This window comes from Trichomycterus rosablanca, chromosome 8 (assembly GCF_030014385.1).
Source record: "Trichomycterus rosablanca isolate fTriRos1 chromosome 8, fTriRos1.hap1, whole genome shotgun sequence".
In the NCBI taxonomy this organism is placed as follows: Eukaryota; Metazoa; Chordata; class Actinopteri; order Siluriformes; family Trichomycteridae; genus Trichomycterus; species Trichomycterus rosablanca.
Window position 1 is genome coordinate 41,746,319 of NC_085995.1, and position 14,383 is coordinate 41,760,701.

The following is a 14,383-nucleotide window of genomic DNA, read 5'->3' on the forward strand; positions in this document are numbered from 1 at the left end:
GCACACACTCTTACTATACACACGCTTACACACACACACACACACACTTGCTATACCCACACACACACACACTACGCCTCTCTGTACTCCAGGATTGAGGAGAAGGAGGAGACGGAGGTGCAGAAGGAGGCGGCGATGGAGGCGGAGCTTAGAGCGGCGAGGGAGCGAGCGGTGGTTCCACAGGAGACCCGAATGAACCAGTTTAAAGAGATGCTGTTAGAGAGAGGGGTACGAGCAGCTCTACCTCCCTTACACTGCCCCCCTGTGGTCATGTGAGAACAGACACCTGCATTATGTTTACGTCTGGGGTGTTTACTCTTACGCAAATGTATACATGTTAAGCAATTGAGGGTTAAGGGCCTTGCTCAGGGGCCCTACAAATTATTTTTTCTCATATCACAAGGTCATGTGACCTTCGTTATGCTCGTTAAGATACCCTCTAGAGTTACATGGGTTAGCCTCGTCATGCTGGGTTCAGTCTTCACCCTTCAGCTCTCCAGATAAAACGCAGAGAAAAAGGACCACACATCAAGGTGCCCCCCCCAATCACCCCTCCCACCCCCTTTAGTTCCTGTGTGCTTTAGAGGAACCTGAACTGGAGCAGGTTGTGAAGATGAAGAGGAGCAGGCGCCGCTCCTCCAGCCTCCCTAATTACACCCCCGTCTTCCTGCCAATTAGTGTAGTGTGAGGGCTGTGGGGGGTGTCAGGGTGGCCCCGCTGTGTGTGTTATTTATTAGTTGCTGGTGTGGGTGGGGGGATGAAACATGAACAAGCACACACCCTGACTTTAGCACTGTGGGGGGGGGTCATGCTCTGAAGAGCTCACCTGCTGAACGTCCTGTTCATTAGAATGGGTGGAACTTTAAAGTAAACTGCCATTAAAAAACCTCTCCCCCCCCATATAACCCCCCCCCCCCCCCCCCATACACACACACACACATTTTTCTACCCACGTCTAACTCTCTCTCCCCCCCCCCCCCCCCCCTCAGGTTTCAGCATTCTCTACGTGGGAGAAGGAGCTTCACAAGATCGTGTTTGATCCACGCTACCTATTACTAAACCCCAAAGAACGAAAACAGGTAAACACACACACCCTGTCCCACACACACACACACACACACACACACACACACACACTCACGCACACACTCCACCTGTTCTGTTCTCCTCCTGGGACGCAGTGGTTCGTGTTCCTGTAGTGCTGGGATCTCTGATCCAGGATCCACATCAACAGCAACCTTCTATAACATCAATGATGATGATAATGATAATCTAGGATGCATTTATTTGTCGTATATACACTATATAACCAAAAGTATCTGGACGCATGACCGTGAGCTCGTCGGACGTCCAGGTATTAAAACAAACAACCCTCTGTGTGATTGTATCAGCTAGAACAACAGCTGCTCTTCTGAAAAGCTTCTTACAAGACTTTGGAGTGTGTCTGTGTGTGGGAATTTGTGCCCATTCCATTGAGTGTGGCTGAGCTCAGGTCTGGAGCTTTGCTTCATGTCTTTATAGAGCTTGATCATGCAGAAACAGGAAAGGGCCTTCCCTAAACTGTTACTGCAGAGTCAGAAACATGTAATTTCCTTTTTATGACTGATTTATCACACCTGTTAGTGACTGTTGTGGCTGAAACAGATACATTTTTTTTTTTGTCATTAAAAGGGGGGCGTCCCAATACTTTTGTCCATATAGTGTACAGTATGATGAAATGCTTTCCCAAGGGTCCAACAGTGGCTGCATGGCAGAGCTGGGATTCAAACCCACAACCTTCAGATTGATAGTCCAAAACTCTACCCATCAGACCAGCACTGTCCCTTTCTGATGTTTGTCCTGGTTTTCCTCAATCTCCAGTTGCTCTTCACATGTTCAGAGCACCCGTGTGCCACCCGGGCGTGGTACCAGGCTCTGTTCTGAGTGCCCGTGGTTGTGGTTGGTACCTGTGCTGACCCTGGGCGTGATGTGTGTGTGCAGGTGTTTGATCAGTACGTGAAGACCCGCGCTGAGGAGGAGAGGAAGGAGAAGAAGAACAAGATCCTGCAGGCTAAAGACGACTTCAGGAAGATGATGGAGGAGGCCAGGCTGGGCGTCAGGTTCATTCATCCAAACACACCCTGAACATGGTGCCAGTCCATCACAGGGCAGCACACACTCACTCACTCACTGTAGGGAAACTCAGGGAGAACATAACAAAGTTCATACAGGCTGTTATATGGTTGTTTGTTATCTTGTTTTTCCTGGGATCGGCTCTGCTTCACAGAGTTACTGATCAACCCTTACAGTCCTATCCCTCACCCCCGTCACCATCGTTACCACCTGGTCCTGATCAAAGTCCCTCAGGTCTTTATGCTGATCAGGGATCTAATAGATCCCTCACACGCACCATCAGATCAACATCTAATAGATGCTACAGAGTAGATGTTACCACAGGTCTGTGTGTGTTCGTGTGTTAGTGAGATGTTGTGTTTTTGGTGTGATCTTATCAGAACTACCTTCAGTGAGTTTGCGGTGAAGCACTCTCGAGACTCGCGCTTCAAAGCGATAGAGAAGATGAAGGACAGGGAGGCCATGTTTACTGAGTTCATGACCTTCACCAGGAGGAAGGAGAAGGAGAACTCCAGGAACCGAGGAGAGAAGGTGAGTCTGTGTGAGGTTCGCTTCACCGTGAATGCGAGGGTGATGAGCAGGCCGGCGCTGCAGATGTTTACATCAGGAGTGGTTAGCGCTGGGTGTAATTAGTGGGAGGTGGCGGCGGTTTGTGGCGGGAGGTGCTTATGCTGAAGCGCTGATTGCTCTCGGCAGATAAAGGTCAGCTATCAAACATTCATCGCAGGGAAATGTCAGCCGTTGGTGGAGGGGGGGCGGGTGTGGGTGGAGGGGGAGGCCTGCACAGAGTGGGGTACACCAGAGGATGCCAATCTGCTGCGACCCGGAGCTCATTTAACAGCAGCGCTAATGCCTAGCCTGGTCGTCAGCAGAACCCGCTGAACCTACGTCCTTACACAGAGATTCAGAGGGTGCTGGTCAACGTGTTGGTATCTAAACCCCCATGTTCCTAAATCACTGACCTCATCATATACAGGTACACAGAACCATCTAGGTGGGCGTGATGTGAGGCCACGCCCGTTTACTTTTGATCAGAGCTGGTAATGATGGAGCTGTTGGCTTGATTAATGCTCATACACACATCATGTGTGGAATTAATCCTAATGTGGGTGATTCTGAAATTTCTGGCACCCCAGAATGAAGCTGTTGTATGAAATCATGTTGAGACGAGTTGTTACCCTCAACTGCTTCAGATCTAAATTTCAGGGCACTTGGGTGGTGCAGGGGTAAACCGACCAATCAGAGCTGAGATCTCCAGCTGTGCTATCAGCCTGCCGGGCACCTGCAGACACACGATTGGCTGTGTTACTGTAGGGGGAGGGTTCCTCTATTGGTCGATCGAGGTGCCTGCACTGTTGGGGGGTGGTTGATCATGAATGGCAGTGTGTGGCTCTCCTCACATGACTCCACCCCTCTCAGGTGAAAAGAAGTGGTCAGTGGCTGTGCACGTGTCACAGGGGGTGCAGAACAACCTCAGCCCTCCTGTATCGGGGGTGAGAGAGAGAGAAGCTCCAACTGGACAACTGAATTGGGTGAAAAGAAGGGAAACAGCGACCCCTGCAGAGGGTGGATTGGAGTCTCAGTGGTGCTGCCTGACAGGGTAGAATCTCCTCACCAGTGCAACAGTGACACCTGCTGTCCAGTGGAGGTGCCAGAAGAATACTGACACTGGCAGAGGCGGCGTGCGTCCTCCTGTGTCCTCTCCTTGACCAGTGTGCGTGTCGTGCGGCCAGGAGGGGGCGCCAGAGCGCTGAAACAATATTCTCATCATGAGAGGCTTTTATTTAATGACGTCACCTTAGCGTGTTATAAACGTGTCGAACATTTCCACGCGTGTTCATGATGATGAGAATAACGCCGCTCGGTTCCTGATCACATCTGATTGGTTTGTGGTTCCAGGTGAAGCAGGACTTCTTCGAGCTGCTCTCTGATTACCACGTGGACGCTCAGCAGCGCTGGAGTAAAGTGAAGGAGAGGATGGAGACCGACCCTCGCTACAAAGCCGTGGAGACGTCAGCGACTCGAGAAGAACTGTTCAAGAGCTACGTGGAGAAGCTAACCAAGGTAATAAATAAATAATACAGTATATAATAAATACACCATCTGAAAACAACAGAACAGAATGCCAGTGTCCTCACCCTCACCTGTGGTCATGAGCGCTGGGTACCAAGGTCGCGGAGACAAGCGGCTGAGATGAGCGTGTTTCTCTGGTGGGTCTGGGGAGGATCTCTGTGATCCAGGAGGAGTGTGGAGTAGATCTGCTGCTCCCTGGTGTGGAGAAGAACCTGTTGAAGTGGTTCGGCATCTGATGAGGGTGTTTCTTCAGGACGCCTCCCACTGGAGCTACACCAGGCACAGTGAACTGGGAGGAGATCCCGGGGTAGATCCTGGACCTGCTGTAGGGATTAAAACTCCCAGCTGGTTTGGGAACACCTGAAGAAGCTGGTAGAAGCTACGTGGCACAGAGACGCCTGGATTGATTTGTGTTACTGTTGCCACCACGACCTTGAAATGGACAAGCGGAGATGATGATGATGATGATGATGCTGATGACGATGATGTTATTTGCACTCTGACTCCTGTATAAATCCACCAGCTGAAGCCATCACGTCACCATGAATCTCTCTTACCGCCCCGGTGTGTAATGCGGTGTGTATAGGATCAGTAAGCACCACACCCTGGTGGGGTCCCAGCCAAAATCACTTAACATCTAAACCAGAGTAGATCAAACAACATTCAGCTTCATCTGATCGTAGATAAAGAACTTTAGTAATAATGCGCTGGTGTCCTGTTGTCCCAACTTTAAATGATGTGTAAATGATCTGTGATGTTACTGTTCCTGTGGGCTTGGGTCCCCCTGGTCCAGACTTGGTTCACGTCTGGAGAAACGATCAGAGTTACGCCCACAGAGTTCCTAAAACCCGGGTGGAGTTTTACTGACCACACATGAGAAGCGTCTCCACTGCAGAAGTAGACTTTACGTTTGATCTGGTTCTGATGCGCTGCTTTAGTTCAGAAGGGACGTCGGTAGCCTCGAGGGTAGAGCATTAGACTATCAGTCGGAAGATTGCTGGTTTGAATCCAGGCTCTGCAATGCAGCCCTAAGGCCCCTAACCCTGTCTGCTCCAGGGGCCCTGTACAATCTCTGACCCCATATATGTATACTGTACATATATATGACATAAAGCCATTCTTAGGGCAGCTGAAGCCAGCGGTTAAAGTACTGGACTAGTAATCAGAAGGTCGCTGGTTTAAGCCTCACCACTGCCAGGTTGCCACTGTTGGGCCCCTGAGCAAGGCCCTTAACCCTCTATCGCTTAGACTGTATACTGACACAGGACTGTAAGTCACTGAGTAAAAGCATCTGCTAAATGCTGAACATGTAAAACCATGAGTGTGTTTATTTTTACTGCTTCAGTTTCCTCTGGTCCAAACACACTGGACACAGAAAGTGTTTTACCATCAATCTCCACTAAATCATCCAGAACTGAAACCTCTTCCTCACAAAAGTATTCACACCCCATGTGCAACCTGCTAGACGTCCACTCCACTCCAGTGTTTTTGTTCAGTGTTTACATTTATGATACCTGACCGCTGCCCAAACTGTGTTCCGTGTGCAACACTGTGTGGTCCTGTACCCTTCATCACACACTCATTTAACATATTTGCTATGGTAACATGTGATTTGGGACACGTCCTGCTTTAACTGTCCGTTACTTTAAGACTTTTTCATTAAAAAAACCAAAAAAAAAAAAAAAAACCCTTTGGTTCTAACAGGTTTTAGCAGATTTGTGTTCTTGGACTGTCGTTTACTTAAACTAGAGTAATGAAATGTTTACCATGGAAGCTCTTCTGTAAATCGCTCTGGATAAGAGCGTCTGCCAAATGCCGTAAATGTAAATGTTGAGACTGGACTCCTCATCATAACTGATGGTCAGTTACAGGACTCATAAACACTGTAATGATCAGACGGACGGTGTTGATTCTCCCTCGGTGCAGAACTGCAGTGTGGAGAAGGAGAAGGAGCTGGAGAAGCAGGCTCGGGTGGAGGCCAGTCTGAGGGAGCGGGAGCGGACGGTGCAGCAGTTCCGTTCTGAACAGACCAAAGAGATCGACCGAGAGCGAGAGCAGCACAAACGAGAGGAAGCGGTTCAGCACTTCAAAGCTCTCCTGTCTGATATGGTGAGACGTGTGTGTGTGTGTGTGTGTGTGTGTGTGTGTGTGTGTGTGTGTGTGTGTGTGTGTGTGTGTGTGGAGCTCCTCCACGCTGAATCAGATACGCTGGACCTTCCATTTTACACAGTCAGTTAATGATGAAGCTCCTCCTGAAGCTGCTGTTTCTATCTCGTCCGAATAACTGATTAAATCGTTTTATTTTCTACATCCAGATCATTTCCAGCTGTGCTAATGCTAGTGTGCGCGCGTGTTTAAATAATGCTGCTTCTCTTTATCCGCGTCGTGATTAGCTGCACTGTGAGCTTCGTTTGTTTGAGCCCTTCATTATGTTGGCAGCTCTGTGTGACATCATCACTGTACCTGGATTACAGGTGTGTGTGTGTGTGTGTGTGTGTGAGCGTGTGTGAGCATGTCATTGGGAGCCAGAGAGGCCTAGCAGGTTGTGTGGGTCCAGCCTCGAGAACCTGGGTTTGATCCACACTTCTGATCACAGAACACATCACAGCTGGGTTCTTCCTGTTACTTTACCCCCCTCCCAAAAACACTATTTTGGATATGACCGACTCCCCTGTTTACTTTACTCTGGATGCCGCAGCCAAGCACGCACTTCCTGAGACACGTACAGAGGACCATGCTACACTCTTTATATTCCTCCACCTCTTCTGCCAACACCTCAAGCAGACAGTAGGGGTCGCTGTTGCAGCAGTAAGAAGGAAATGCCCCCATCCCTATTGCATCTGTACCCTGACAGTCCGGGGCTACAGCTGGGACTCCAGTATCTTGGGTCCGCTGAGCCACCAGAGGGCGCTGTGAGGAGGATTTAATCTCACTGTCCAAAAAACTACAACCAGGAAAAAACTTGACCTCAAAATGCCCCTGAACATCCAGCAGAAATTCATTCACATCGTTCGTTTGTTTGTGGTGTCATGTTGTTTATTCTGTTCATATATTAGGTGTGGAGGTGAACGGCATGATGGGAGAAGGTGGTGGAACTGTATTAATTAACCCGAACAGAAGGGGGGTTGAATAGTTTTTCCTCTGACTGTACAGGTGAGGTCCCCGGATGCTAACTGGTCAGAGACGCGGCGCTCCCTGAGGAAGGACCACCGCTGGGAGTGCTGTGCTCTGTTAGAGCGGGAGGAGAAGGAGCGGCTCTTCAGCGAGCACGTCGAGGCTCTCGCCAAAAAAAAGAAGGAGCTCTTCCGGCAGCTGCTGGATGAAACCACGGTAACCGTCGCCCCGCCCTGCCCCGCCCCGTCTCTGCGGTCTGGGTTCGGTGTTTTTTATGGTTGATAACGACGGTGCTTCTGTCCAGCAGGTCACGCTGACGTCCACGTGGAAGGAGGTGAAGAGGATCATCAGAGAGGATCCACGCTGTGTCAAGTTCTCCAGCAGCGATCGAGTAGGAATCTTTATTAGCTGCTAGCTCAACGTGACGGTGATTAGTGTGTGATGATTAGCGTGTATTAGCCTAGCGTTCCCGCTGATCCGCTCCTCTGTTCCTTCCAGAAGCGGCAGCGAGAATTTGAAGATTATCTGAAAGACAAACACATCACGGCTAAAGCAGACTTCAGGACCCTGCTGAAGGAGACCAAGTTCATCACCTACAGGTGAGTCTGAGGGGGCTGAACCTACACCAGCCTCCATCAACCTCCACCCACCTGCCCCTCACCTGCCCTGGTCGCCCGGGGTTCTGACGAGTGATTCTCATCATTTACCAACTGAAGAGAAAACAAAGTTTTAAGCTCCTTTTACTGTAGGAACCGTAACTGAACCTCTCCACCTGGAGCCACGTGTGTGTGGTTTGGAACATAGTAGTGCTTCCAACAGTCTGGCACACACACATGATAGGGCAGCTGAAGGTCGTTTCCTGTTCCAGAGTGACCGTGTGTGCTTTAATCCCTCTGTGTTCAGACCTTCACGTCCACCATCAACTCTCCGTGCTCTTGTGACTGAACAAATTCCCACAGACGCACTCCAACATGATGTGGAAATCCTTTTGTGGTGTTGGCGTGGGTGCTGGGCAGAGTTTGGTGCCTGAATCACTCCGAATGAACTGCTGTTAAACTGCTGTGAAGCTTTAGCACTGTGCTAAATGACGCTATACATTGTGGTCAAAAGTATGTGGACACCTGAGCATGAGCTTGTTAGACTTGGGCATTAATATAGAGATTACACTTGTGGCATTTAGCAGAGGCTTTTATTTAAAGTGACTTGCTTTTATGACTGATACAGTTTAAGCAATTGATTCTTAAGGGCCTTGCTCAGGGGCCCAACTGTGGCAACTTAATGGTGGTGGGGTTTAAACCAGCAACCTTCTGAGTACCTTAACCAGGACAAGTCAAATTTATTTGTATAGCGCTCTCTACAATAGACATCTACAGAATTAACCACTGAGCTACCACAGCCTACACTCTCCTGGTGTGTGTGGGAATTTGTGCCCAATCAGTTCAGGTCAGACACTGATGGTTGAGAACAACTGGCTCACTGTGAACATTCCGATTCATCCCAAAAGTGGTGATGTGGTCAGGGCTCTGTGTAGGCCACAGAATCGAACTACGTCTTTATTAACCTGACTGTGCACAGAAAGTGGCCTTCCCTAAACTATTGCCACATTAGAAAATGCACAGTTTCTAATGTATTATATAATAGAATGAGACAGTTCTGATGTATTGATTATTAAATAGGATTATTTTGCTCCTCAGATCTGGTAAGCTGATGCTGGACTCTGATCAGCACCTGGTGGACGTGACCCGGATCCTGCAGAACGATAAACGATATTTAGTTCTGGACTCCGTTCCTGAGGAGCGACACAAACTCCTCACGGCGTACGTGGAGGAGCTGGAGCGCAGGGGACCCCCACCGCCCCCTACAGCCTTCGAGCCTGGCCGCCGCTCCAAAAAGTGACCTCTGACCCCTCACACAGCACATTTCAGACCCTCTGCTCTGTCCACCGCTGAGTCTGCAGAGTCTCGTTTATCTCGGAGGCTCTGCTGGACCGAGAGAGGAGGTGCCAGTCAGATTTCGGTACCGCCGTGGTGGGGGGCGAGTGGCCGCAGGTGTGGCTGCACAGAACGACTGTCTGAAACGGTTAGCGTGGTGCTGCGGGCGGGGCCCGATTCCAAACCAGAGCTAACGCAGCTGATCCCCCCGGCATGATGGACGTGTATTAGCACGGCAGGACCAGCTGTGTTCATGATGTGCCAGGCTAAATGCCCTGGGCGGGCGTGGCAGAGCGCAGAAGCACCTGAACACCAAATCTGCTCCTCATCAGAACCTGCAGCCTCATCCCTGAACCTCATGATGCTTTAACCTGTACAGACGGTTCTGATCTCGGTACCTCAGTGACCTGATGGGTTCTAATCTCAGTACCTCAGTGATCTGGTGGGATCCAGTGGGTTCTGATCTCTGATCCTCTGATGAGACGTTTTGTTACTGAAGCCTACAGTTGCTTTATTTCTGGTTTTATTTAATATTTGGGTTGAATCGTAAGATATTTTTTAATAAACGTCGTCTCATGAACCGCGTGCTCGAGGTTTCATTTCACTCTGGTAATGATTTAAAATAATAAGAATATTTTTTGGACCTTCAGCATTTCTGTAAAGGGCGACATGGTGGCGCAAAGGGTGAAAGGGTAGCACTGTCGCCTCACAGCAAGAAGGTCCTGGGTTTGATCTCCAGGCAGGGCGGTCCGGGTCCTTTCTGCACGGAGTTTGCATGTTCTCCTCGTGTCTGCTTGGGTTTCCTCCCAGAGTAAAAAGACGTGTAAGTGAGGTGAACTGGAGACACTAAATTGCCCTATAAGTGGTGTGTTTGTGTGTGTGTGTGTGTGTGTGTGTGTGTGTGTGTATGCCCTGCGATGGACTGGCGCCCCGTCCAGGGTGTTACTGTGTGCCTTGCGCCCATTAAAAAGCTGGGATAGGCTCCAGCACCCCCCGCGACCCTGATTGGATAAGCGGTTAAGATGGTGAGTGATTGAGCATTTCTGTAAATCAGGACCTGAAATAAAAAGAAACTCGGTGGAAAACAAATTAATTTTATAATTTTTTATATATTTTATTTTTATTATGTTCATAAATGCAGGTACAGAAAAGCACCACCCAAAAAATCCAGAGCACGTCTCACATGTACAATTAATTCAGAACATCAGAACAAACACGATAAAGAACAGTTCAGATATTTTACATCTTTAATCAGACGTTTATTATTAAGATTAAATTTAAATTGCAACAAATAAAAGAATAAACTTAAGAAATTCAAAACAATTTACATCACTGATCCTACAGAAACGTATTTACATCTTTTTATTTATTTATTTTATATTTCACACAGAAAACCTTCGTCTAATAAAGTCATTCTGATAAAATTCTGCTGATTGTTGCACTAAAGAGCTAAAAAATAGAAGCAGCTTCTCTAGAATCATTTCTAACATTAATATTATTCACAATAACTCACGATTAATACAATTTATACACACGTGGATTCACAACACTTTACTCAGACGCTCAGGTTCTGATGTGAGGAAAAGTTTCTGCCCCCTGAGTAGTGCAGATTCGGGCTAAGGTCATGTGAGGTCACAGGAACCCCCGCCCCCCAATCAGAACCCCTGCAGGGTACCAGGAGCATGCAGAAGGTGGATCCGCTGCTCTAAACTCCCTGGGTGAGTGAGTGGGTGATTAATTAATTCGTGATGTCAATGTGACCTGCAGAATGTAATAAGAACTCTAGAACTGGAGTGTAGATGCTGCACAGTAGCGTCGGTCCTGGGGACCTGGGTTCTGTACTCGCCTCCTGTTACTGTCTGGAAGGATTTTTACATTTTACGGTGCACTGCCCTATAATCCAGCCTATCAAAAACATGCAGAAGGTGGATTGTGTGCTGTGGGTGTGAAGGTGGTGCACTGATGATTTTAGCTGGTTTTCTGGACGAAGTGGTTCTGATGGTTCTGATGTGGATTAGATTTGATCAGACCGTTAGATCATATTCACTCTAATCATATTACAGAACACAGAGGGTGACGGGTACCTGGGCACCAGTCAATCACAGGGCATCAGACGTTTATCCATTCACTCTCACTGACACCACGGGTGGGGATGAGCTGAAATCCACAGACAGTAACTTCAGATCAAACCTGAGTGTCTGAGGCTGTACAGCACTGACACTACCCACTGCACTAACCTCTGCTAACGAAATAAAAACAGTGATGTGGTTCAGTAGGTGCCACATAGCGACATGGGTCTGGATACCAGGGTTCCATTCTAAATTCCATTCTCTGTCTATGAGGAGTTTTGCATGTTCTCCAACAGTCTGCCTCCAAACAATACACACAATAAAAACACACAACAGGAGGATTTGCTGCCCCTAGGTGTGGGTAATTTGATCTGTGAGATTGGGTTGCCATGTGGTGGGAACTGCAGGTGTGTGCACCATAGGGTGCGCTCCACAACTTCTGTTAACCAAATTTAAAAGTCCAGATTTTATGTATAATTTTAAATACATTTTTTTTTCATTAACTGAACGCCAGTCTTACTGCTTGGTATCTTTCGGGTCCTGGTGCTCCCAGGGTACCGGGTCATTTTCTTGTGACATGGAGTCGTTCTCGCGCCCGTGCCAGAACTGCTCGACATCGGGCAGCACCACACCATCCTTATTACCATCACCAGAACTCTCCTCCACCGGTGGCTGGTCAGGTTGTGTCAGTGGGGGAAAATGTGCAGAAGCTTCAGGTCTAGGGGTGGGTGACCGGGGCGCAGTGGGGGCGTGTGGCCCTGGTTTGGGCTGTTTGGGTGGGTGTTTGCGCAGTGTGAGCCTCCTCCACAGGTCCTTGTAACCCTCCCGGAACTCCTCTGACAGCGCGAGAACTATGAGCGGGTTCACCAGCGACAGGCCGAACATCAGAACCTGCGAGGCTACTGAGAACAACACGGGCGGTGCTGGACCATCACTGTCCGCTGCGTGACGCATCCACACCCACGACACCCAGTGTGGGAGCCACATGCTGGCCATGGCCACGGTCAGACCGAACAGCATCAGTGTCAGTTTGCGCGACCGGATTTGCGCGCGGAGATTCTGCGTCTTGGTGCATCTGCGCTGGCATCGTCCATAAGCGCGCCAGAAGTAAAGCAGGGCAAAGCTCAAGGGCGCGCAGAAAGCCACCAGAGGGTACACCTTAACGTACACAGACATGAAGTTCCGCGCGTCAGGTGGCACCACTTGGACACACAGCAGCCTTCCATCTTCACTCTGCAGCTCCGCGAAGAGCCAGTGCGGCACCGGCAGCGCGCACGCCAAAAACCAGGAGAAGATCAGGAGCACCATGATGCTCTTGAGCCTGATGGAGACCGGCTTGGTCGGGTTGCTCACATACCTGTAACACGCCTTCGCCATGATCGCCACCGTGAAGCTCTTGACCGCCATACACGCGTGCACGAACCAGTCGCACGTTTTACACACCATCAGACCCAGAGTCCAGCCTGCGCGGGAAAACGCGGTGATTTTAAACGGAACCGCGAACCCTACCAGCAGAACATCCGCCATCAGCAGGTTCAGGATCAGCGCGTTAATCAGGGACAGCTTACTTTTGCGCGCGTTACCCACCAGAACTCCGACCGCGGTGGCGTTTGTGATAAATCCGAGCACGCAGATCACACTGAGCAGCACCGGGACCAGCACCCTCAGGTCCCCCGGGTACAGGTGCTGATACGCACCCCTGTCCAGAAACGAGCGCCGGTTCACTGTGCTGTTCTCCGCGCTCACGTTCCCGTCCGGAACTTTCTCCATTTCCACAGATTGACCTGAACCCAAAACTTCAGTCTCGTGTGATCGCGGATCAGAAGCGACTCTTCGGTGGTCTCACGGTCTCACGGTCACGGTTCGGTTCTGCGCGGTTTTATAAAGGCGCAGTTTGACTGACAGGCTGGTTCCACTCCGCCCTTCATAATCCCCCCTCCCCATAACACCCAAACACCCACCCACCCGTTACCCCCTGTCGGTAACCTGCTTTCATTTACACCTGAACACCGCGGATCCTCGAGGATAATTAGTGATAATTAGAGCTGCACCCGCACAAGAGCCGCAGGTCTGAAGCGTCACCGCGTAAATCTGAGGATACAGATCAGGAACTATTATCATCATCCTCCTCCTCAGCATCATCATCATCATCCTCCTCCTCAGCATCATCATCATCATCCTCCTCATCCATAAACTCCTTGTTTCCTCAGCATCATCCATAAACTGCTTGTTTCCATAACGGAAAACTAGTATAGCCAGTATTTATATGATATGATATTATTTTTTAGAGTATCTCTCTGAGGGTGTAGAGGACCCTGATGGGTTACCTCTGATGCAACTGAAACAGGTCATTTAAATTGAATTGTTCATAAGTGTGAGTGAGTGGGTGAGTGAGTGAGTGAGTGGGTGAGTGACCCCCCCAGTGTGACAGTCTGATCATAAAACAATAAACTGTCAATGATTTAAGGTCAAAAATTTATTATCCAACCTGCTGCCAAAGCAACAACATTTCAGTGAACCCCAAATTGTCCCAAAAACGACACGGAGCGCAAATCAAGAACCAAACACACTATCATCATCATCATCATCATCATCAATCATCATCATCATCATCATCATCATCATCAACCCTGTAATCCTCCTGACATGCACCCTGCTCGAACCTGCTCTCATCTCATCAGGCTTATTAGAGGTGAGCAGGGATTGTTGGTAGTGGAAGTTTATGGCCAGTAAACTAGAGTAAACCCCCCCCCCCCCCCCCCCCCCCCCCCCCTACATGACTGAGGGAGGTGTAAATATATAAGCCTTGTTTACTGTGTTCTGTCCTGAAGTATTAAAGTATTCAGTAACCCCCCCCCCCCCCCGTTACTTTCCTGTAAATTAAGCTAATTTAATCTTGTTAGTTAGTTACTGATGTATAATTAACATGTAGATCCACAAACTCAGTAAACAAGGAATCTAATAAATGTCAAATTATGAGTAAATAAAAAACAATGACCATTTATTATATACAGTATAATATACAGGGGTTGGACAAAATAACTGAAACACCTGGTTTTAGACCACAATAATTGATTAGTATGG

At 48.9% G+C, this 14,383-nt stretch overlaps 2 protein-coding genes across 3 annotated transcripts in view; one reads left to right on the top strand and one right to left on the bottom strand.

Annotated features, from left to right (window-relative positions):
- Positions 1 to 9,810, top strand: part of tcerg1a (transcription elongation regulator 1a (CA150)) — a 23,029-nt gene extending 13,219 nt beyond the window's left edge. Inside the window, exons 11-20 of one of the 2 annotated variants that reach the window (XM_063000923.1) lie at positions 93 to 228; positions 990 to 1,079; positions 1,981 to 2,099; positions 2,493 to 2,643; positions 4,012 to 4,176; positions 6,112 to 6,294; positions 7,339 to 7,515; positions 7,604 to 7,690; positions 7,798 to 7,898; positions 8,994 to 9,810. In XM_063000923.1, the coding sequence (XP_062856993.1) occupies positions 93 to 228; positions 990 to 1,079; positions 1,981 to 2,099; positions 2,493 to 2,643; positions 4,012 to 4,176; positions 6,112 to 6,294; positions 7,339 to 7,515; positions 7,604 to 7,690; positions 7,798 to 7,898; positions 8,994 to 9,195 (1,411 nt within the window). In that variant the 3' untranslated portion in view covers positions 9,196 to 9,810. The remainder of the gene's footprint in view (positions 1 to 92; positions 229 to 989; positions 1,080 to 1,980; positions 2,100 to 2,492; positions 2,644 to 4,011; positions 4,177 to 6,111; positions 6,295 to 7,338; positions 7,516 to 7,603; positions 7,691 to 7,797; positions 7,899 to 8,993) is intronic. The other variant, XM_063000924.1, reaches the window with a different exon arrangement.
- A 2,005-nt stretch (positions 9,811 to 11,815) lies between these two features.
- gpr151 (G protein-coupled receptor 151) lies at positions 11,816 to 13,069 on the bottom strand. Its single transcript, XM_063000222.1, has one exon. The coding sequence runs from the start codon at positions 13,067 to 13,069 to the stop codon at positions 11,816 to 11,818; it is 1,254 nt and encodes a 417-aa protein (XP_062856292.1).
- Between the last annotated feature and the right edge of the window lie 1,314 nt (positions 13,070 to 14,383).